This window comes from Dendrobates tinctorius, unplaced genomic scaffold, assembly GCF_039654945.1.
Source record: "Dendrobates tinctorius isolate UK_male_01 unplaced genomic scaffold, ASM3965494v1 ptg000133l, whole genome shotgun sequence".
Taxonomy (NCBI): Eukaryota; Metazoa; Chordata; class Amphibia; order Anura; family Dendrobatidae; genus Dendrobates; species Dendrobates tinctorius.
Genome location: NW_027361801.1, coordinates 43,901,509 through 43,923,673, shown reverse-complemented (window position 1 = coordinate 43,923,673; position 22,165 = coordinate 43,901,509). Strand labels below are relative to the sequence as shown.

Below are 22,165 nucleotides of genomic sequence, written 5' to 3'. Positions count from 1 at the left end.
GGGGCAAATCGGTCACAAAGTCCATGGCGATCTGTTGCCAGGGGGCTTCAGGAACTGGCAACGGATGAAGAAGACCGGCGGGCAAGGTCCTAGCCACCTTGTTCTGGGCACAGATTGTGCAAGAGGCCACGTAGTCCATCACATCCTGGCGAAGCGTAGGCCACCAATAATACCGGGAAAGCAGGAAGAGAGTCTTCTTGGTCCCCACGTGTCCAGCAATTTTGGAGGAATGTCCCCAGCACAACACCTCTATACGTTTGCCTGGAGGGACGAAGGTCTTACCGGGCGGAGGGGTAGCAAAATTCACAGGAGCCACGGTGATCATCCTGGAAGGCTCGATGATACAGGATGGGATTTCGTCCCTCTCTGAAGACTGCAACGACCTGGAAAGGGCATCGGCCTTGATGTTCCTATTACCCGGTCGGAAGTGAAGTTGGAAGTCAAAGCGGGAAAAAAACAAGGCCCACCTGGCTTGTCGGGCATTGAGCCTTTGGGCGGATTGCAGATAGGCCAGGTTTTTGTGGTCTGTGAGGATGGTAAAGGGATGTACAGCTCCCTCGAGTAAATACCGCCATTCAGTTAAGGCCATCTTAATGGCCAGTAATTCACGGTCTCCAATGGAGTAGTTGCACTCCGCCGGTGAAAAGATTTTAGAGAAAAAACCGCATGGAACCAGCCGTCCGGACGAAGCCTGCTGGGACAAGACCGCCCCAGCTCCAGTGGAGGAGGCATCCACTTCCAGGACAAAGGGTCTGCTGGCCACAGGCCGATGCAAAATGGGTGCTGAGGCAAAAGAACGTTTCAGAGTTTGGAAAGCTTCCTCCGCTTCAGGGGACCAGCTGTTGGTCTTCGTTCCTTTACGGGTCAGGTTCGTGATGGGTTTGGTAACCGTGGAAAAGTGAGGCACAAACTGGCGGTAATAGTTTGCGAACCCAAGAAACCGCTGGATAGCCTTAATCCCCACAGGACGAGGCCACTTGAGAACCGCATCGAGTTTTTCGGGATCCATGCTTAGACCGGAGTCGGAAACGACATATCCCAAGAAGGGTAGTGACGACTGCTCAAAAAGGCATTTCTCGATCTTGGCGTAGAGTTGGTTCTCTCGGAGACGATGCAAGACCAAGCGTACACTCCTGCGATGAGAAGGCAGATCGGGGGAGAAAACGAGGATGTCGTCCAGGTAGATGACAACACAAGAATAGAGTAGATCCCGGAATACCTCATTGATAAATTCTTGGAACACAGCGGGGGCATTGCAAAGGCCAAATGGCATGACTAGATATTCATAATGCCCGTCACGAGTATTGAAGGCCGTTTTCCACTCGTCCCCAGCACGGATTCGGACCAAATTGTAGGCTCCCCGCAGGTCTAACTTCGTGAAGATCCGGGCTCCTCTCAACCGGTCAAAAAGCTCCGGAATCAACGGAAGAGGGTAACGATTCTTGATGGTGATTTTGTTCAGGCCCCGGTAATCAATGCAAGGCCGCAGTGATCCATCTTTCTTCCGGACGAAGAAAAAACCTGCGCCTGCAGGAGAGGAAGACTTTCGGATAAACCCCTTGGAGAGGTTTTCGTGGATATATTCCGTCATGGCAGTGGTCTCGGCTGGAGAGAGAGGGTATGTTCTACCTCTGGGAGGAATCGCTCCAGGCATCAGGTCGATGGGGCAGTCATAAGACTGGTGCGGTGGCAGGGAATCCGCCTCTCTTTTGCAGAAAACATCAGCATAAGCGTGATATGGCACAGGAAGACCAGGGAGGTCTGTAGGCTTGCGCTGAGGCTGGGGACGAACCAGGTTACGTAAACAGCTTGCATGGCAGGCGTGCCCCCAGCGCAGGATCTCTCCGGAGCGCCAATCGATAACAGGCTCATGCCGCCTGAGCCAAGGTAGCCCCAAAAGAATGGCGTGGGACAACTGAGGCAAGACATAAAAGGCAATCCTTTCAGAGTGGAGGGCGCCAACTTGCAGGTTTACTTCAGTGGTTACCGAGGTGACGAGCCCAGGAAGAGGTTTGCCGTCAACGGAGGTGATTGCTCGAGGATTACTTAGGACGACCACGGGAATCTGGAGCCTGTCCACCTCCTCCTGGTGGATGAAGTTGCCTGCCGCGCCCGAGTCCACATACGCCTCCACAGAGCTACGCCCCCGTCCTGAAATAAGCAGAGCTGAAACAGTAAGTGGTAGAGAGGGGGTAGAATCACCTAGGGGGCCCTCTCCTACCTGGCCTAGGCGGATGCGTTTCCCGGTCTCTCAGGACAAGTGCGTATGAAGTGGTTGGCCCCTCCACAATAGAGACAGAGTCCCTTGGACATTCTCTCCCTACGCCGTTGTTCAGACAACTTGATGCGATCAACTTGCATGGGCTCAGGAGCGGTGTTACTAGGAGGGGCAACGGTGCGCGGAATAGGAGCTTGGTATAACCTAAAGGACCTCTTCTCCCTAGCCGACTCTCGGGCGCGCTCCTGAAAACGCAGATCAATACGAGTAGCCAAGGAGATGAGATCCTCCAGGGTGGTAGGGAGGTCACGCCCGGCCAACTCGTCTTTGATTTTACCAGAAAGTCCTCTCCAAAACGCACCAACCAGGGCTTCATTATTCCACCCCAGCTCCGAGGACAAGGTCCGAAAACGGATGGCGTATTGCCCTACCGTAAGGGACCCCTGGCAGAGGTTAAAAAGGGCCTCAGTGGAGGAAGCAAGGCGTCCAGGTTCATCGAAAACCTTGCGAAATGTCTCCAAAAAACACTGGATGTTGGTCACCACCGGGTCATCCCTCTCCCATAATGGATTCACCCAAGCCAACGCCTCCCCCTCAAGGTGGGAGATTATAAAGGCCACTTTAGCACGGTCCGTAGGATACTGTTGGGGCGAAAGATCAAAGTGCAACCTGCACTGATTTAAAAATCCCCTACACAATTTTGGGTCCCCACAGTACCTGGGTGGTTTACCGAGACGGGGAGGGGGAGTAGAGACGGTGTCCCGGGCTAGGGTGGAAGCGGCCGTAGAGGACTGCAAAGAAAGCAGCCTATCATCCACGGAGGCCATATACCCCAAAATGTGAGACTGAGCATCGCGCTGTTGTGCGAGCTCCTGCTGGAGACTGACTAATAGGGGTGCGTGTGCTGGGTCTGCGGTCTGAAGAGCGGAGAGCCGGGTGTCCATGGACTTCATGAATGACATGATACGGTTCTGATTTTCTCTAAGGAAGAGCAGTTCCTTTTGAGTGGCAGCCGCGGCACCGGCGGGGTCCATGGCCTGACGATACTGTAACGCTAGGGGTACCTAAGATAGAGAGTGGACCCTCTGGATCGCGGATCCGGAGCCCCAGGGTCGAGCACGCCAGGTGAAGACCGACCCCTATACAGGGATCGTTTGGGGCAGGACCACAGAGGACGGAGGCGCGACAGCCGGAACCAAGAGGGACGGCTCCACGGACAGAAGGAGAGGGAAGGCAATGGTACGTGGGAGGACCTAGACGGGCAGAAGGAGGAGGACGGCACCGGAGATGGGAGACAGTGCACAGGCAGGCTGGGAGGGAAGGACGCAGGAGACAGAGAGCGACAGGGAGTGTCAGGCGGAACGCGGAAAGCTACAGTAGAACTGTAGAGGCCAGAGAGTGCAGGAAAACTACACGATCGTCAGGCGTCCTCCTAACTGCGAGGACGCCTGAAGTACAGCAGCCCCCGGATGCTCGTCACCCAAACCCGCCCCTCGGCGCCGCCCATCGCAGGGGAGACCAGGCCCGCCCCTCAGCGCCGCCCATCATGGGAGAGAGAGGAAAGACGGCGGCGAGCGCGAACCAGGGGGCGGGAAGGAGGAGCCGAGGAGAAGAGGAACTGACGGCGGGCACGTGACCGAGCGGGAGCGCGCAGGTGAGGGGATGCCGCAGCGGCCGCCGCAGCGAAAGGGGCATCGGCGGGCATAACCGCCGATGTCACAGTGATTATTATTACCTTCCAGCAAGACAATCTCTTTACTTATACAGCGCCAACATATTCTGCAGCGCTTTACAACCTCTATCCCAGTCACAAATCACTGACAGACGGAAACAGGTTTTCCGCAAGAATATCCTATTTCGCACCATCTCCTTGACTGGGACCATATTCCCTGTCCTTGCTACCACCACATTTCACTCTGGGGATGATGAGCTGCGTTGGTTTTGGGGCCAGACATTCCGCCTACCTTGGTGGTCAAAAAGATACATTTTGGTCTCATCCGACCACAGCACTTTCCTCCATACATTTGGGGAGTCTCTTTTAGAAAACTCAAAACGAGCCTTACAATTTTTGTGTGCAAGTAAAGGCTTTTTTCTGCCCACTCTTCCATAAAGGCCACCTCTATGGAGTGTACAGCTTACTGTGGTCATATGGACAGATACTCGAGACTCTACATGGGACCTCTACAGCTCCTTCATGGATACCTTTCGTCTCTATGCTGCCTCTCTGATTACTGCCCTTCTTGACCTGCCTGAGAGTTTGGTGGGCAACCCTCTCTTGGCAGGTTTGTTGTGGTACCATGTTCTTTCAATTTGATGGTAATGGATTTGATGGGGCTCCAGGGGATCACCAGAGATTGTGATTTATTTTTTTTTTTAACCCAACCTTGACTTGGACTTCTCAACAACTTTATCCCTGACTTGTTTGGAGATCTCCTTGGTCTTCATGGTGTTGTTTGGTTAGTGGTGCTGTAGCCTTTCAGAAAAAGTGAAGTGTATATACTGACAGATATGTGCACAAAGGTGGACGTCCTTTCACTGAGCATGTGACTTATGAAGGGAATTGCTTGCACCAGGCATTTTTGGGGACTTCATAGCAAAAGGGGTGAATACATATGATTATGCACATGCCAATTTTTAGTTATTTGATCACATAAATTTATTTTTTTCCTATATCTTTCTCACTTAATCAATTTAGACTATTTAGTGCTGATACATCACACACATATGGGTTTTTTTTTTTTTTAAATTAAACACAGGTTGTAATGTAAAAATAGGGTAAAAACATGGATTTTTGTGAGTACTCACCGTAAAATCCTTTTCTCCGAGACGCTCATTGAGGAACACAGATACTGTGGGTGTATGCTTCTGCCGTTAGGAGGCTGAGACTAAGTGAAAAAGAGGTTAGCTCCTCCTCCGCAGTATACACCCTCGCCCCTATTGCGGGCGGAAACCAGTTTGGTGCCAAAGCAGTAGGACAACAAATCAGCCTTAATGCAGGTACTACATGTCAAAAAACACCACCCTTATCTCAAATTAGTAAATGCACATAAATGTAAACAAAACAAGAGCCAACTGGCTATTAGGGTGGGTGCTGTGTCCCCCAATGAGCGTCTCGGAGAAAAGGATTTTACGGTGAGTACTCACAAAAATCAATGTTTCTCCTTCACCTCATCGGGGGGACACAGATACTGTGGGACGTCCTAAAGCAGTCCCTGGGTGGGAGATTGACTCACCGATCCAAGCTATATGCCTCTTTTGTTTAAAGGTACGCCACCGCTGCTTGGAGAGTCCTTCTACCCAGGCTCGCATCCGCCGAAGCCTGAGTATGACTATTACAATGTCTGGCAAATGTGTGCAGGCTGGACCAGGTTGCTGCTTTGCAAGCCTGTTCTGTCGAAGCCTGATGCCGAAGTGCCCAAGAGGCACCCACTGCCCAAGTAGTGTGCGCTCTGATCCCTGTGGATCCCTAGCCCGAGCGCCGCAGGTGGGCACCTTGGCATTCACTCCGGAAGCCAACAGATCCACATCTGGTGTTCCCCGTAGTTAAAAAATCTGGAAGACTTCGGGATGTAGAGATAACTCTCCGGACAAGGACCCTGAGAAAGTCTGCCGCCCAATTTTCCATGCCCGGGATGTGAGCTGCCGAGATCACCGAGTGGTTTGTCTGACCCACTGAAGAACGTGCCCCATCGAAGAACGTGCCCCACCCTGCGCATGGTTGCTCTGCTGCGGGTGCACCCTTGATGGTCTATATAGACCACCGCCGTGGCTTTGTCCGATTGAATTCGGACAAGGCGGCCTGCTAGATGAAACTGTTGCAGAGCCAGCCAAACTGCCATAACTCGACTAGCTTGGTCGGGAGGAGAGCCTCCTGTGGGGACCACCGCCCCTGGGTTGTGTGGTGGTGAAAACCCTGCTCCCCAGTCGAGGAGACTGGCTTTGGTTGTCATCACCAACCAATGGTCTGGGCAAAAAGGGCTTCCCCTGAGACAGAGAGGGACTGGTTATCCACCATTCAAGCGACTCCCTGACTTGACAGGATCGCCGGCCCCGCTGAATGAACGTGAACGGAATTCTTGTCCCAAGCTGACAAGAGAGCGCGCTGCAGGGGGCGAAGATGGAACTGGCGAACGGTAACACTTCTATTGCCGCCACCATTTCTCTTAGAATCCTCATCCTGAACCAGATGGAATGAGGTACTGGTTGGCGAAGTGTCCAGACTCTCTCCAAAGAGTAAGCGCCTCTTCCAGAGGAGAATGACAAGCCCCCGGCAAGTGTCGAGGATCCTTCCTAAGAAAAAACCTCTGAGCTGGCACAAGAGATGACCACCCCGCGCCGACCAACCACCCTAAGTGGCCAACAGTATCCAGCGTGATGTCGACATTTTCCTCGCATGCCCGTATTGAAGGGCCCTTAACTAAGAGTTCGTCCAAGTAAGGCAAAAATGACTATGCCTCAAGAATGTAGCATGGCTATGACAACTGTCATAACCTTTGTGAACACTCTGGGAGCCTTGGCTAGCTCGAAGGGTAGTGCTATGAACTGAAAGTGTCGACCATTGATGTCGAAGCGCAGAAACCTTTAATGAGCAGGAAAAATGGGCTCGCCACCTGATGAATGCACTAATGCTCAGCCTAGAATGGCCGGTGGCAATGTGCATATATGCGTTCTGGATATCAATTGAGGCAAAGTATTCTCTCCGCTCCATGGCCGATATGACTGACCGGAGAGACTCCATCCGGAAAGGTCTGATGCTGACAAACCTGTTCAGAAGCCTCAGGTCCAAGACAGGTCTGACAGACTTGTTTCCTTTTTGTGAACCGCAAACAGCTTGGAATCGAAACCTTGAGCTCTTTCGTGGTCTGGCACGGAAACAATGACTCCGTTGTGCAGGAGCGATTCGATGGCCCCTAATAGAGCCCTTGCCTAGGTATCCACCCTGGTAAGACGAGAAAAGGAAAACTGTCTTAGAGGGCATCTGACAAATTCTATTTTGTAAACCTGAGTCCACCAACTTCTTTACCCACGTGTCGCGTGCAACACTAAACCAGACGTGGCGGAATCAGAGTAGACGGCCGCCCACCTTGCCGGTGTCGTCTGGCAAACGCCTCTAGTCATTTAGCTGACTATCTTTGGGATCTGGATCCCCTTGATCTGGGCTTCTGAGTCTGCATTCCCCCCAATGGGTTGGATCTAAATGAGATCTGCCGCTCCCTATCCTGGTTGGGGCGGCCTGAAGTGGCGGAATTGGCCGCTGTGGTCCACCCGGGGTTGCGAAAAGATCAAAAACGTGCCTGAAGAGGGTGCGAAAAAGGCGGTTTGACCCTTTGTTGAGGGAGAAAAAACACTCTTTCCTCCTGCGGAGTCAGAGTTAAGCTTATCCAACTTCTCTCCAATAAACGGCCGCACTGATCATAAGGCAGAGAGTCAAGGACTTCTTGAAAGCAGAATTGGCCCACCATCCATAGCGCTCTTCTGACAGAAATTGTGTTAGCGGCAGCAAGTGTCGAGCAATTAACCGCATGCAAGGACGCATTGATTACATAGTCCCAGGTCCATCGCCATCTGCCTCGCTATCTCCGATATCTCGGCAGGTAGCTCTCGCTTCTGCGTGACCCTGCTTAACGATCCTGACCATGAAATCATGGCCTTGGCTGCCAAGTTGCTGCGAACGAGGGAGAGAGCGCTGATCCTGCCACCTCACTTACTGAGCAAGAAGCTCTTTATGAGGCGATCCGTGGAATCCTTAATAGAGGAACCACTAGAAACGAAACAGGGTTTTAGTGGCTAGATGCGACACCGGTGGAACCACCATCAGAGATTTCATCCATTTCTTACAGATGTCCGGCAAATGGATACCTTACTTCGAGTGCCTTTTGACCCGAGAAACCCCCGTCTGGTCGTTCCCCGAGTCGCTGCACCATGTCCTCAAACTCAGGATAAGAGGAACCAATTCCATGCGCGCTTCATTCGCTTAAACGCCACATTATGGCCTAAAAGCCACGGTGGAACCATCCTCAATTCTCAAGGTCTGACCGACGGCTTCTATGAGCCTGTCCACTATCTCACATGACCCCAGAGCATCTGTCAAGGTGTCTGTCTGAGATGACCTGAGGTCTGCTCGCTATCAACCACTAGTGACGGGGAGCGAGAAGCAGGACTTACGGATGCCACAGCACCGGATGGACTGGGCGACACCGTGAGGATTCCTTCCACCGGGTCTGCCTGAAGTACAAGCGGCCCCTGCAGGCCGAAAGCTCTAGTGAGGTGGAGGTCCCCTCTAAGGCCGATTAGTCACTGTCCCTGCCCCTATCTGGGGCCTGACGGAACTCGATTGCCCTCGTACTGTGACAGAGATAGGGCCCACTCCGGGGGGCTTGCACATTGGTCGCGTCGCAGGGGAGGGCTCCTGGGTGCGATCGGGCTCACAGGCTTCGCATAATTATTGGCTCTGGCATGTGGCAAAAAAATTAACCCCTCCTGAAATGCTTGCGGCATAAGGGAACGCGATTTACCTTTTCCAATCATACTGCAGCCAGGCCTATACCAAATGAGGGTTGAAGGGAAGGGAGGAGGGGAAAGAAAATGCCACCTTTAATCGTAGCGAGCCTCCAAGATCGGAGCCACACTAACTACGTGCTCCTGTCGCTGCCTCTGCGCTGCGTTGCCCCGCACTAATGTCCTCCGGGTAGGGCGGGCCGTTCCTCTCCCGGCCGCGGCCTACCTGCCAAGAAGCCGGGGGCTAAATTTGTTCGGCGTCCGCCCTAGTCAGGGGGTGGCGCCAGGAATGACGTCATGCCGGAGGCGGGACTTCCGCCCGCGGCCCAGTCACGGCCTGCACGCCCGCCGCGGGAAGGAAGAAGGGGGGGGGGCCGGAACCCGGCGCCCACGCTTGGCGGAAGGAGGGAGGAGAGAGGAGAGGGAAGCCCTACACTTCCTAAGACGCCTGGAGCTTCCCGGAACGCTGCCGCAGGCCCTCCCCAGCCCTTCATACCTGACTCCAGCTCTAACCTGTTGCCACCAGGTAGAGGGGATGGGGTTAGTTTCTGGACGGTGCAGGCTCCCTAACTCCATCTAACCCCTTCAGGGGGTGAGGAGAGGGACCATCCGACGCCTTGCAGCACCGCCGTCTTGTGCCTCTGTGCAAGCCCATGGTTTCAATACCTAGGGGTGGACAGGGCTAAGTCAGGCATCGTGTCCCACGTCGCGGAAGAGGAGAAGAGGAAACGAGGAGGGACACTCGCACGTTGTTGGTTTGGGGAAATCGGACCCTTTCAATAGGATTCGTTGCCCCTGTCTCTTCTTCATAAAATATGTCCCTCGGTGCGGGAAAGGATACGTGGAGACGATACTCAACACGTGCTCGCCCGTTGTTGGTTTGGGGAGATCGGACCCTTTCAATAGGATCCGTCGCCCCTGTCTTATCTTCATGGAAAAAAAGAAAGAAAGAAAAAAAAAAAAAAAGTCTGGAGACAACTAGACACGTGTGCCTCCAAAGACACTAAGCAAAAAACTGGTTTCCGCCCGCAATAGGGGGCGAGGGTGTATACTGCGGAGGAGGAGCTAACCTCTCTTTCACTTAGTGTCAGGCTCCTAACGGCAGAAGCATACACCCACAGTATCTGTGTCCCCCAATGAGGTGAAGGAGAAAAACAAAGGGGGTTGAATACTTTGGCAAGCTACTGTAATTCTAAGGTGTATTTTTTAATTATCCTCCAGGTATTGCTAAGTGAACACTGTAATATACTGAAATTAACTTTTGCTTCCTTTGCTCTCAAACACTATGCTGCAGTGCTGTGTCAAGCCCAGTTCATACTCCTTTAGAAGCTTCTTTTATCTGCTGCTCAGCAAAGCTCCATACACAAGTCAAGCAGTCTACGTATGAGCACCAGGGTGGGGAGCAGAGGCTCACACAGCGGATCTTCCATACACAGACTGTCTGAAGGCTGGGTAAGGACCTCCCTGAGCAGCAGTTCAAAGCAGCTTCTGAAAAAGCATAAACAGGGCACTGACAACACTGCAACAAAATATCAGGGACAGATGGACACAAAATAAGATAATGACGTATACTGCATAATTTACAACTTTGCAATGCTTGCAGGATAATTAAAATAAGTTTAACTATTTTTTAAGTACCTTCAAGTAGAAAGCTAAAGGCAACTAGAATTTCATCAGAAAAGTAACCGGTGCAAATTAATGGCCCTAACAATGAAACTATAAACTAAAATTATCAGAGGTAATTCCAAGAGTCCAGTTTTACTGTAAAATGCTCACCACTCTACAAGGAGCCCCCAATTATTTTAATATTTCAGTGCACTGTCAATGATAAAGGTCAATGCCATGACTTACCAGCCCATTGGAGGCAGGAAACGCATGCTGTATAAGATTCTCAAAGATTTCCAGTTTGCTCTGCTCTTCCTGCTTGTACGCCAGCCGCAAGTTCCTCATATCCTTTTGAGACATAAACAAAGGAGCCTTGTCACAAAGCTGTAATCTGGGGTAATTACAGTAAAGCCCACGTTACACACGGCGAGATCGCTAGCTATGTCGCTGAAGCGACAACGATTTTGTGACGCAACAGCGACATCGCTAGCGATCTCGCTAAGTGTGACACGCGGAAACGACCGGCTCCCTGCTGCGATGTCGCCGATCGTGCGCGAACGTTCAGGATCATTTTTTGATCGCTGGCGTCACGCTGACCAGCATGCATCGCTGTGTTTGACGCCCCTTATCAACGACGAGCGACCTCATTGGCGACTCCAAACTCATATAGATAGCGCTGAAGGACGCCTACTCAAAGTCTGAATCGCTATTATAGACAGTGTGTGACACGGTACCAATGATCGCCGTGGTCGTTAGTGACATCGCTGATCGCTGATGCGTCGTTATGAAGATCGGCCTGTATGACTGCTTACTAGCGATGCACAAACGATCTTAGCCAGATCGTATCGTTGTCGGAATCGTTGGTTCGTCGCTACATGTAACGGTACCCTAAGAATGGGACCAGCAGAGGAAGCCGGAGAATTTCACTGTTTACAAGTTTTAACTAATATTCTTTGCTGCTTAATATATTATATGCTGCTTTGTATAATAACTTGTTGACGTGTTTTACTTTTATATTGTGTGAGCGCCTTCTGTGCCGCCACATGCCCATATACACCAAAATAAAAGTATTTTCAAACTACATTAATCTACTTGTATAGTACCTTTTTCGGCTTTTCTTTTTTGACTAATGGCAGCAGAGTTCACCGGGTGGATATCTGCTGATCAGACCCATACACGAGAAAGAAGGAATATCCTGCCCCAACGCTGGGGACGGCTCTATGGGATAAATGAAGAGCAGGCCAGTAAACCCCACAGCAGCTCAATGCTGGCAGGGACACAGACTTCGCAAGGAATTTTCCATCTCACTGAGTCTAAAGGAGACGTCTGATCGGGTTAGGACTGCAGGCAATCAATGCAGCGGCGGGCGGCAGACTTGCTGTCAATCACTACATTAAAAACTAGCAACTCACTGGCGCTTAATTATAATGTATGAGTTACATGGAGTTGAGTTTGAGTTATCGGAAACATTTTACTTTTACAAAAAAATTCCAGCGCAGAACCAAAATGCAAGTGTACACGGGAAGGCCTGAATAAGCCTTACTGCAGTCATTTTAAGGGGAAAGTCTCCATAATTACACAGATATATACCTTGCAAACAATCTCGATACCACAAGAGTTATTTCCTTGGCTTTGAACTCCGATCTTCTCCACTCGACTAATTACACCCAGAGGAACATCAAGGATGAAAGGAGGGTCCTGCAATAAAGTGATGACAGCAGCCGAGTTAGTGGACACGTAATCACACTGGGGGGAAAAAAAAAAACAACAATGAATACGAACATACTGGACATGAGCCGAAAAGATAACATAGGGCGACTTCACACTGGTCCTCTCTGGAAAACCGCAACACGAGGTTTGCACGGTGTAAGAATTAGACAGTTTTTACATAAATGCCCCTACTATCAGTAAATGAAAAAAATAGTAATATGATATAGACATCAACTCTGGGCTGTTTCATAACAAAGGAGGGCCGTGGGTTTTTCCCAAGCTGGGTGTAAGACATGGAGTATAAACCATACCTTCTAGACTGGAATCGGCCACAAAGTATAGAGAATGGGCCTCACGTATTGACCGCACGTATTACTCAACTTACCCTTTCCACATTTTTGAAGTACATCTTGAAATCGGTCACCGTCAGCGTCCCGCTAACTGCTCCCCAAAATGGACAGATGTACATGACATCCTTAGCTGGAACAGAAAACATGTTATTGTAAGAAAGTAGGCAGCAGAATGGATTTATAAGAGCGGCCTGGGCAACCACTTTTAGGCAGAAGCCAGCAGAATAGGCAATAAATGTCTGATTGCTGGGGGTCCCACTGTGGAGATCCTTTTTGATTGACACAAGACCGCAGTCAAGAGAACTTTCAATAAAGCTGCTGTTGAGAACACAGACGATCTCAAGATAGCACTCGGCTGTGTACATAAGACGCACACACAAAGCCAAAGTGTACAGCCTCAACGGTTGCTTTATTTTAATGGGTATTTATCTTCTGTTTCTGGCTGCCCTTTTAATTTAAAGGTAATCTGTCACCTGGTTTATGCCATGTAAACTGAGAGCGGCTCAATGTAGGGGCAGAAACAATGTTTCCAGTGATGTGTTACTTACTGGGCTGCCTTGTGTACTTTTCATAAAATCCCTGTTTAATGTCCGATAAATCTAGCAGTGAATGCTGAGCTGTGTATAACCCCGCCCACACCTCTGTGACAGCTTTCTGTGTACACTGTACATAGGCAGAAAGTAATAATCAGGGGTGGGGTTATGCAGAGAAGGTTGACTAGGTGACACAAGACAAATAGTCTTCTAGTGATTATGTGCAGACAAAACAGTAATTTTATTGAAACAGCCCAGTAGGTGACACATACCTAGAATCAGGCTCTCTGCCCCTACAACATAGTGCTTTTAGTTTACATAGTAAAAACTTGCTGAGAGATTCTCTTTAAGAAAACAATGGACAGCCCTAAACTGATAAGTTTTTTATGAACTCCTCATGAACACATAAGTGCAATAAGGAAGAACAAGAGGACTTGAACCCTCCATTTTTAGTGATTGGTGGGGGTCACAGCACTGGAAGCCCCAGACAATGACTGCTGTGAATTCTGATCTAATATTAAAATTAGATTAATTGTATCCTTTAATACGGAGTAGAATTCAGTATGCTGACATCCCCCTATATACAGCACATGAGCACGCACAGCCCCCTATATACAGTATGAGCCAACACACATGCCCAAAAGCATGGGTTCCCATAAATACAGTATAGGCCCACACACAAAAAACATGGATTTTTGTGAGTACTCACCGTAAAATCCTTTTCTCCGAGACGCTCATTGGGGGACACAGGTACTGTGGGTGCATGCTTCTGCCATCTGGAGGCTGACACTAGGCAATACAACACAAGGTTAGCTCCTCCCCCGCCGCATACACCCTCGCCCCGATTGCGGGCGGAAACCAGTTTAGTGCAAAAGCAGTAGGAGAGCAATAACCATTAGCCTTAATGCAGTAAACAATATGTCTGGCAAAGGACCACCCTGACCTTCACCACAACATACACATTAATCAAATAAACAAGAGCCAACAGGCTAACAGGGTGGGTGCTGTGTCCCCCAATGAGCGTCTTGGAGAAAAGGATTTTACGGTGAGTACTCACAAAAATCCATGTTTCTCCTTCGTCTCACTGGGGGACACAGGTACTGTGGGACGTCCTAAAGCAGTCCCTGGGTGGGAGATTGACTCACCTATCCAAGCTCCATGCATCCCTTGTTTAAAGGTGCGTTACCGCTGCTTGGAGAATCCTTCTACCCAGGCTCGCATCCACCGAAGCCTGAGTATGGACAATGTAACATCTAGTAAACGTGTACAGGCTGGACCAGGTTGCTGCTTTGCATACCTGCTCCGCCGCCGAAGCACCCAGGAGGCGCCCACTGCCTGAGTAAAATGCGCTTTGATCCCTGATGGAACCAGCGCCCCTCTGATGCGATAGGCCTCTTGAATGGTTAAATGGATCCCTCTGGCTATGGTCGATTTTTGAGGCAGCGAGTCCCTTCCTGGGCCCTTCAGGGAGCACGAACGGCGCATCCGTCTGGCGCAAGGGTGCTGTCCTTGACACGTACCTCCGGAGATCTCTTACCAGGCCAAACGTGTGCAGCGCTTCTTCCACGCGATGCACTGATACCGGACAGGACGAGCGCAAGACAATATCCTCCTTGATATGGAATGAGGACACCTCTTTGTAAGAAAAAAAGGGGGGAGCTGACTTAAGCACCACCTTATCTTGCGGAAAGCGAGGAACGGTGCTCTGCACGACAGCGCCACCAACTCCAATAATCGCCTAACTGGGGTGACAGCTACCAAAAATACCCCCTTCCACAACGAAATGGTAAAGGAAAAACCTGTAGCGGCTCAAAGGGAGCTTCCTACAGAACACTCAGGACTAGGATAAGGTCCCCGGTGCCCATTGGCGCCTTATAGGGAGGTACTAGATGAGAGACTCCCTGGATGAAAGCCTTTACCTGCATATTAGTAGCCATTCTACACTCGGATAGGAATGACAATGCCGATATCCGACTTCTAAGAGAGCTCGGGCTAATCCTGCATCTAGGCCCAACTGGAGAGAGGCCAAGATGCCGGGAATAGAGAATGTCCGGGGCGAAAGACCATGCTCTCGACCCTAAGCAAAGAACAACTTTCAGGAGTAACGATAGACTCTCGCCGAGGTATGCTTCCTGGCGCTAACCATTGTAGCGCCCACCTCGTGGTGAAAACCCCGCTTGAGCTAGAATCCAAGATTCAACGGCCATGCCATGTAACCCAGGGCCCCCCTAGTTCGGGTGGCAGATCGGTCTTTGGGACAGCCGATCCGCACACTGCGGCAATCGCCACTGGATGTCGGTGAGCCGCTGTATCGGATCTGCATAGCATGCCCGTCAGGGCCCATCTGGTGCCAGCAGCTCTACTGGTACCCCTTCTACCTTGATCTTTCTGATAACTCCTGGAAGCGATGGTAATGGAGGAAACAGGTATGGAAAGGCGAAACTGGTCCCCTGGTAGAACCAACGCATCCACCCCGAAAACTCGTGGGACCCGTGCCCGAGCAACGAACACGGGCACCTTGGCGATCATTTTGGACGCCATCAGATCTACATCTGGTGTCCCCCATCGTTGCAAATATGCTGAACAACCTCGGGGTGCCGGGCCCCTCCCCAGCCATGACCTCCTGTCGGCTGAGGAAGTAGACTGCCCAATTCTCTAACCCTGGGATGTGGCCCGCCGAAAATACCGCTGGATGTTCTCGGCTCACTGCCGGACGTGTCACGTCTCACGCATGGTTGTCCTGCTGCGCGTGCCCCTTTGATGATTTACGTAAGCCACTACCATGGCATTGACTGACTGACTCCAAATGGGTGGTTCGGCTAGGAAGTGCCGAAAATACTGCAGCGTCCGCCGGACTATACGTATCTCCAACAAGCTGACCTGGAGGCGTGCCTCCTGTCGCGACCATTGGCCCTGAGTCCTGTGGTAATGAAACATTGCTCCCCAGGCCCAGGAGGCTGGCATCTGTTGTGACCACTAGCCAGTGCTCTGGGGGAAAAGGTTTACCCTGAAGAAGCGAAGATCTGACCGTCCACCACTCCAGTGACTATCTGAGCTGAGAGGATAGCTGGCACCGCTGATCGAGGGCAAATGGATTCTTATCCCAATCTAACAAGAGAGCCTGCTGTAGCGGGTGAAGGACGGAAACTGGGCAAACGGAATCGCTCTCCTTGCTGCCACCATCTTCCCCAGCATCCTCATCCCGAAACAAACGGAGCGAGGAACTGGCTGCTGGAGCGGTACGGCTCTGTCTTGAGGGAGACTCACCAACCCTCGGGAGGTATCGAAGATCATTCCTAGGAAGAAAATCCTGTGGGTTGGGACAAGGGATGACCTTTCCCTGTTGACCAACCATCCTAAGCGGAATAGCGTATCTTAGCGTAATGCTGACATTCTCCTTGCTTGCTCAAAAAGAGGGACCCTTCACCAAGAGGTCGTCTAAGTATGCAAGACGACTATGCCCCGAGAGTGTAAGACGGCCCTCACGCCTATGCAGGTAGGCATCCTAAAAAACAACTTAGGCTATGTATTCTCTCTGCACCATGCCCGATATAACCAAACAAAGCTATTCCATCCTGAAATGTGTGACCCTGATGAACTTGTTCAGGAGCCTCAGGTTAAAAACCGTCCTGACTGTCCCGTCCCTTTCGGGGACTGTGAAGAGATTGGAATAAAACCTCTGAGCCCTCTCAAGCTCTGGTATGGAATAATGAGCTGTCGTCCTGGAGTAACCTGACAGCCCCCCGCAACGTCCCTGCCCTGGACTGTACCTTGGGAAGTTGGGCAGACAAAAAACCGTCTTGGGGGTTCCTCAAACTGTAAGTCGTACCCGTAGACACCAGTTTCGTCCCTTATAAGTCGTGTGCTAACTCGACCCAGAATGACGAAATAAGAGCAGGCGCACGCCTGCCCTGTTGATGTCGCCCATAATGATCTCCGAGTCATTTGGCTGGGGGTTCCTGGCACCTCTCGACCTGGCGGGAGCGGAACCCTCCACTGGATTGGGTCTACCTGAGACCTGTCGCTCCCTGTTCTGGCTGGGGTGACTTGGACCGGCCGAACTGGCTGCCGCCGTCCCCCCGGAGTTGCGAAAGACCCGAAACTATGTCGGAAACTAGGAAAAAAGGTTGCCTGATCTTCTGCTGTGGAAGGAAGCTGCTCTTTCCTCCTGCCGCGTCAGAAATGCGCTGATCCAAATCTTTCCCCGAACAGGCCCTTAATAGGGTACGGAAGTCAGAGGCCTCTTGGAAATAGAATCCTCTCGCCAAGCCCTTAACAAAAGGGGGTCTCCTAATGGCTACCGCGTTAGCGGCTGCCGATGCTGCACAATTGGCTGCATCCAAGGAGGCATTGATCAAGTAGTCTCTGGCCATAGGAATCTGAATTGTGACCTCTAACACCTCCGCAGGCAGATCTCTATCTCGCAAAGCCTTATTCACTGACTCAGACCATGCCATCATGGCCTTGGTTCACCCTGTTGTAACGCATGACCCCAGACCTGCTAGCGCGGGCTGGTCTCCCATTCGGGTTCCGGCCAAGGCTCAAGTTGCTTAGCGGCCGCCACCTGACGAATGCAGTCACGCTCGGCCTAGAATGGCGGGTGGCACCGCAAAGGAGGGGGCGAGCGCTGAAGCTGACGCTTCAAACACACTAATCGAGCCAAGCTCTCAATGAGCCTATCAGAGGGATTCTTAATGGACCTCGAGGCCAGACGAGATACTGGTGGATCCACCACTGGTGATTCCGTCGATCTTTTTTTTTTTTTAACACAGAGTTCAGGGGCAAATGGATATCTTGCCTCCATAGTCCCTGACTCCTTCAAACTCTGGGTGAGTGCCAAAGACTCCGTGCGGACGCCTGGCCTGTCTAAAGGCTACTTTATGGCTCAAGGCCAGGGTAACTTCATTCTCTACCCCCAAGGTTTGCTTGACAGCTCCAATGAGGCTGTCTATTCCAGATATCCAGGTCCGGCGGAGCATCTGAGTCCCAATCCACACTCTGCCTGATCCCAAACATAGGTGACAGAGAGTGATGCTGAACTCCCAGATGCCAAGGCACCGGGCAACTCGGAAAGACCTCGTGTAGGTGCGTTCCTTTGGCATCTGTTTGGCATGAGAGCGGCCCCTGCAGGCCGAGGGTTCTCGTGAGATGGAAGACCCTTCTCCGGGCATGAAGAGTCGATCGCCTTTGTAAGCGACGCCATAGTGATAGCCTTCCGGAGGATTTGGCTCTCTGGACTCAGCTACCGGAGGGGGGCTCCTGGGCACGATTGGGCTTAGGTCTCCCATTTGGGTCCTGGCCCTGGCTCAGCAGCCCAAGCTTCTCTACAGGAGATGTATGCAGCGTAAAAAACAAAAAAATTAAACAGTGTGTGCTTTACCCTCCGTGGCCATATTGCATGAGCCAGGCGTTTTTACTCCTCTCTTTTCCTTTTTTTTTTTTTTCTCTTTTCCAGAGAGGGAATGGAGAGGGGGGGGGGCAGGAGGGCACCCCCTGCGTGTCCAGCTTGCACCTGCAGCTCAGCTGCGCCTTACCCGCTCCTGCGTCCTCCACGCCACCGTTCCTGCGCACCTACCCTCGGGAGGTATCGCTCTGAGGCAGGCCGACCACCCTACCTCCCGCGGCCTATACCACCCCGAAGCCGGGGCCTCAATTAATTCGGCGCCTGCTCGGCTTCAAGGGGCGGGCCGCCGGAAGTGACAATCCGACAGAGGCGGGACCTCCGCCGCGGCCTAGCTCTGGCCAAAGCCGCGGGCTCAATTTTACCCATCTGCCCGCGGGATGCGGCCGAACCAGCGCCCCTCGACCCGTGCCCGAAGACGCCGCAGCCGCAAACGCTGCAGCAGCGCGACTGCCGGAGCGCCAGGCTCCGCAACAGGAGTGTTTGGAGGTGGCGGCGGAGGTGGTGGCGACGGCGCCAGCTTACCTGCAGGAGGAAGCACCAGGAAGGATTTGCTGCACGCTCCCAGCACCCCGCTGCTGTGTCCGCATGTCCCTGCCCAGGAGCCCCACACAAACGGCCGGTGATTCGCGATCTCTGACGACTCCACCAGGTATACCAGGGAGGAGAGGGATGGTGGGGGATCCAGGACGGTGCAGGCATCCTAACTCCGTCCAGCTTCAGCCGAGGAGAGGGACCGTCCGCCGCCTTGCAGCACCTCCGTCTTGCGTTGGTGGAGCAGTGGGGGCCGCACAGACTAGTCTTGTGCCTCTGTGCAAGCCCATGGTTTCACTACCTAGGGGTGGACAGGGCTAAGTCTGGCATAATGTCCCACGTCGCAGGAGAGGATACGTGGAGGGACACTCTCACGTGGTCGCCCGTTGATGGTTTGGGGAAATCGGATCCTTTCAATAGGATGCGTTGCCCCTGTCTTATCTTCATAAAATAAAAAACAAAGAAAAAATAGATGTCTGGGGAAAAGTCCCAGAGATGTCCCTCGGTGTGGGAAAGGATACGCGGAGACGATACTCAATGCGTGCTCGCCCGTTGTTGGTTTGGGGAGATCAGACCCTTTCTATAGGATCCGTCGCCCCTGTCTCATCTTCATAGTAAACTAGAAAAAATAGTCTGGAGAGATCCAGACTGCGTGTGCCTCCATAAGACACTAAGCAAAAAACTGGTTTCCGCCCGCAATCGGGGCGAGGGTGTATGCGGCGGGGGAGGAGCTAACCTTGTGTTGTATTGCCTAGTGTCAGCCTCCAGATGGCAGAAGCATACACCCACAGTACCTGTGTCCCCCAATGAGACGAAGGAGAAATAAATAATAAACTCGCTCCTGTTCCCCCGGCACTCTGCTCCAGTGTTTGCTGTCGGCACTAACACTCCACACAGCAGAAGCGATATGGTGACATCATCACGTCTGCTGTCTCAGCTGCAAACGCTGAATGGTGGAAAAAGGAGCTGGCGGCTCCCTCCTCCACCAATGTATTCACATCTACGTGCATCCTCAGGAGGAAGATGGCGGTGATATCGGGACGCCGGGCATGGGAGGGCGGCTGCAAGGTGCAGCCCGTGAACTAGTGTTTTCAGCTCCTTGGCTGTCTCAGTCAGTGGGCTGGATGTGGTCGCACTTTGGCCGAGTCTATATAACGCCGATAAGGAATGAGATTTGCTAATTGAAGGTATTTAGGAATTATTCACACAGTTATGCAATTGGACACCACATTATTTCTAGAAACCACAAAGACACCAACTAGAAAGCCATCCCAGGCAGGTGACTATTCTATATGGCCATGTGAATCCCATCCACTTACCAATGGCTTTGATGGACTCTCCAGGAAATAGTGGTGCCTCCTCCATCTGTGCCAGCTTGTTCCCATCTCTCAGAGCCTGACAAGAAGAATAACCGGGTCATATCCCAGCAGAGCCGTTCCCAGTAACAAGAGCACGTTCCCCCTCGGAGGAGTGGAGCCGCTTACAAAGTGACTGGAGAACACAGGATTAATAACACACAGTGGGCTCCATCCAGACTACATCACCTCCCGCCACAGTCATTACATCATGGACAATAAGTTACGCTTTACAAGGTTTGTATTTTTTCTTTCATGAAGCTCAATATCTATGGCCAAAAATCTAGGGCAGACATTGATTTCTGCGGACTGCTCATGTACTGCCTGGAAAGAAACAGACATGGCTGTGCCGTGCACACCTCCACCAGGAGGTAGGACACACAAATCAATGTGCTGCTTTTATATACAGCGGGAAGCCGGAGTAAAGGCTGGAAATCAATGGAAGACTCGGTTCTGGAGCTTGAATGGAGCCCACAAAAACAAGCAGCATACACCAGATGAGCAGTCGCAGCCATTCATGGGGGATCCTTACTGCAGTCTGCCGTGCAAGAAAACGCTCTAAATCATTTAAAGGGCACCTTCACTAGCACAGATCCCTTTAAATTCTAACGTGCACCCAAAATGTTGACTAAGGGGCAAATACCCTTAACCTCCTCTCCTTAAGCCCCCGTCGGCTAGTCTACGAGTATGGGCTTTACCAGGGCAGCAGGCTTAAAGGGGTTGTCCAGGCTTTTCACAATCTCAGTACATATCTGGGCTGCAGAATTATGACAATAAGTAACTTACTTTCTGTCACTAGTTTGCACGGTATTCTAGATATTCTGAACAGAACGTCCGGGGGGGGGGGGGTTGTGTTATGGCATTGAAATGAGAACTAGTCATAACCTCCTACTCTACTCCTGATGATCCTTCATGCACACGTTGACTCAATTTATGGTCTATAGGACGGAAGAATAAGCTCGGCACTGACCTCTGCCATCCCCAGCAGTTCTATAGACAACAGAGTGGTGGTGCGTATGCAAAACCCTCACTACATTTAAACGGTGGACTCAAGAGCATTGATTTTGGAACACAGAAATTGGGAAATTATTTAAAAGGGTTATTTTTCTATGGAGCCCCTGCTGTGTGCATTATCCCCTCCGGAGTTATTACTTTTGCATTACTCCTGTTCTATGACATTGCTGTATTATACTTGTATGTCACGATGTTATCCCTGTACTGAACCATTACTTTGTGCACTATCCAATACATATGACACCACTGTGCATTACTCCTGCAGTGTGACCTCTATGTGCGCATTATCCCTATAGTGTGACACCAATGTGTGCATTGTACAACTCCTAGCAATCCACTGAGTGCATTACTCCAGCAATGTGACCTGCATCTTAGCCTTGTTAGTTAGTGTAACCAATCACAAAAATCCTGTGATGGTGTGGGGCCCATTCCATGTTTTGTATGAGGACCCATCGTTCAACCTCACCTCTTCATGTTAACGGGACTGTCTTCTTAAAGAGGAAAGCAAAAACAAAATGATGATATTGAGGGTCAGACCCCACCGTGTGGCTGAAACCCTGCTCAACACAATAGCCAATTGTTGCACAATTTTTGTTTCACAATCGTGCAGCCACTTGCCTCATTCACAGCATGTGGCGCACCCCAAGTGTGCTCCTGGGGTCATCCTATATAAAGTACCAGCTGATCTCATCTCACTCTTGGTCCAGATGACTACACTTTTGACTCTATACTTGATACAGAAGTGTTTCCAGTAAAGGGGGCTGACTGCCTGGCTTGCTTCAATAGTTAAATACTACTTTTTATATAGTATATACAATATATACAGTGGGGAAAAAAAGTATTTAGTCAGTCAGCAATAGTGCAAGTTCCACCACTTAAAAAGATGAGAGGCGTCTGTAATTTACATCATAGGTAGACCTCAACTATGGGAGACAAACTGAGAAAAA

At 51.2% G+C, this 22,165-nt stretch overlaps 1 protein-coding gene across 6 annotated transcripts in view; it reads right to left on the bottom strand.

Moving 5' to 3' along the window:
- MTMR1 (myotubularin related protein 1) overlaps positions 1-22,165 on the bottom strand; it is a 113,125-nt gene that overhangs the window by 65,792 nt on the left and 25,168 nt on the right. For all 6 annotated transcript variants that reach the window (XM_073543606.1, XM_073543607.1, XM_073543610.1 and 3 more), the window contains 4 exons: positions 20,169-20,244; positions 12,417-12,511; positions 11,912-12,019; positions 10,568-10,669 (listed from right to left, as the gene is read on the bottom strand). In XM_073543606.1, the coding sequence (XP_073399707.1) occupies positions 10,568-10,669; positions 11,912-12,019; positions 12,417-12,511; positions 20,169-20,244 (381 nt within the window). The remainder of the gene's footprint in view (positions 1-10,567; positions 10,670-11,911; positions 12,020-12,416; positions 12,512-20,168; positions 20,245-22,165) is intronic.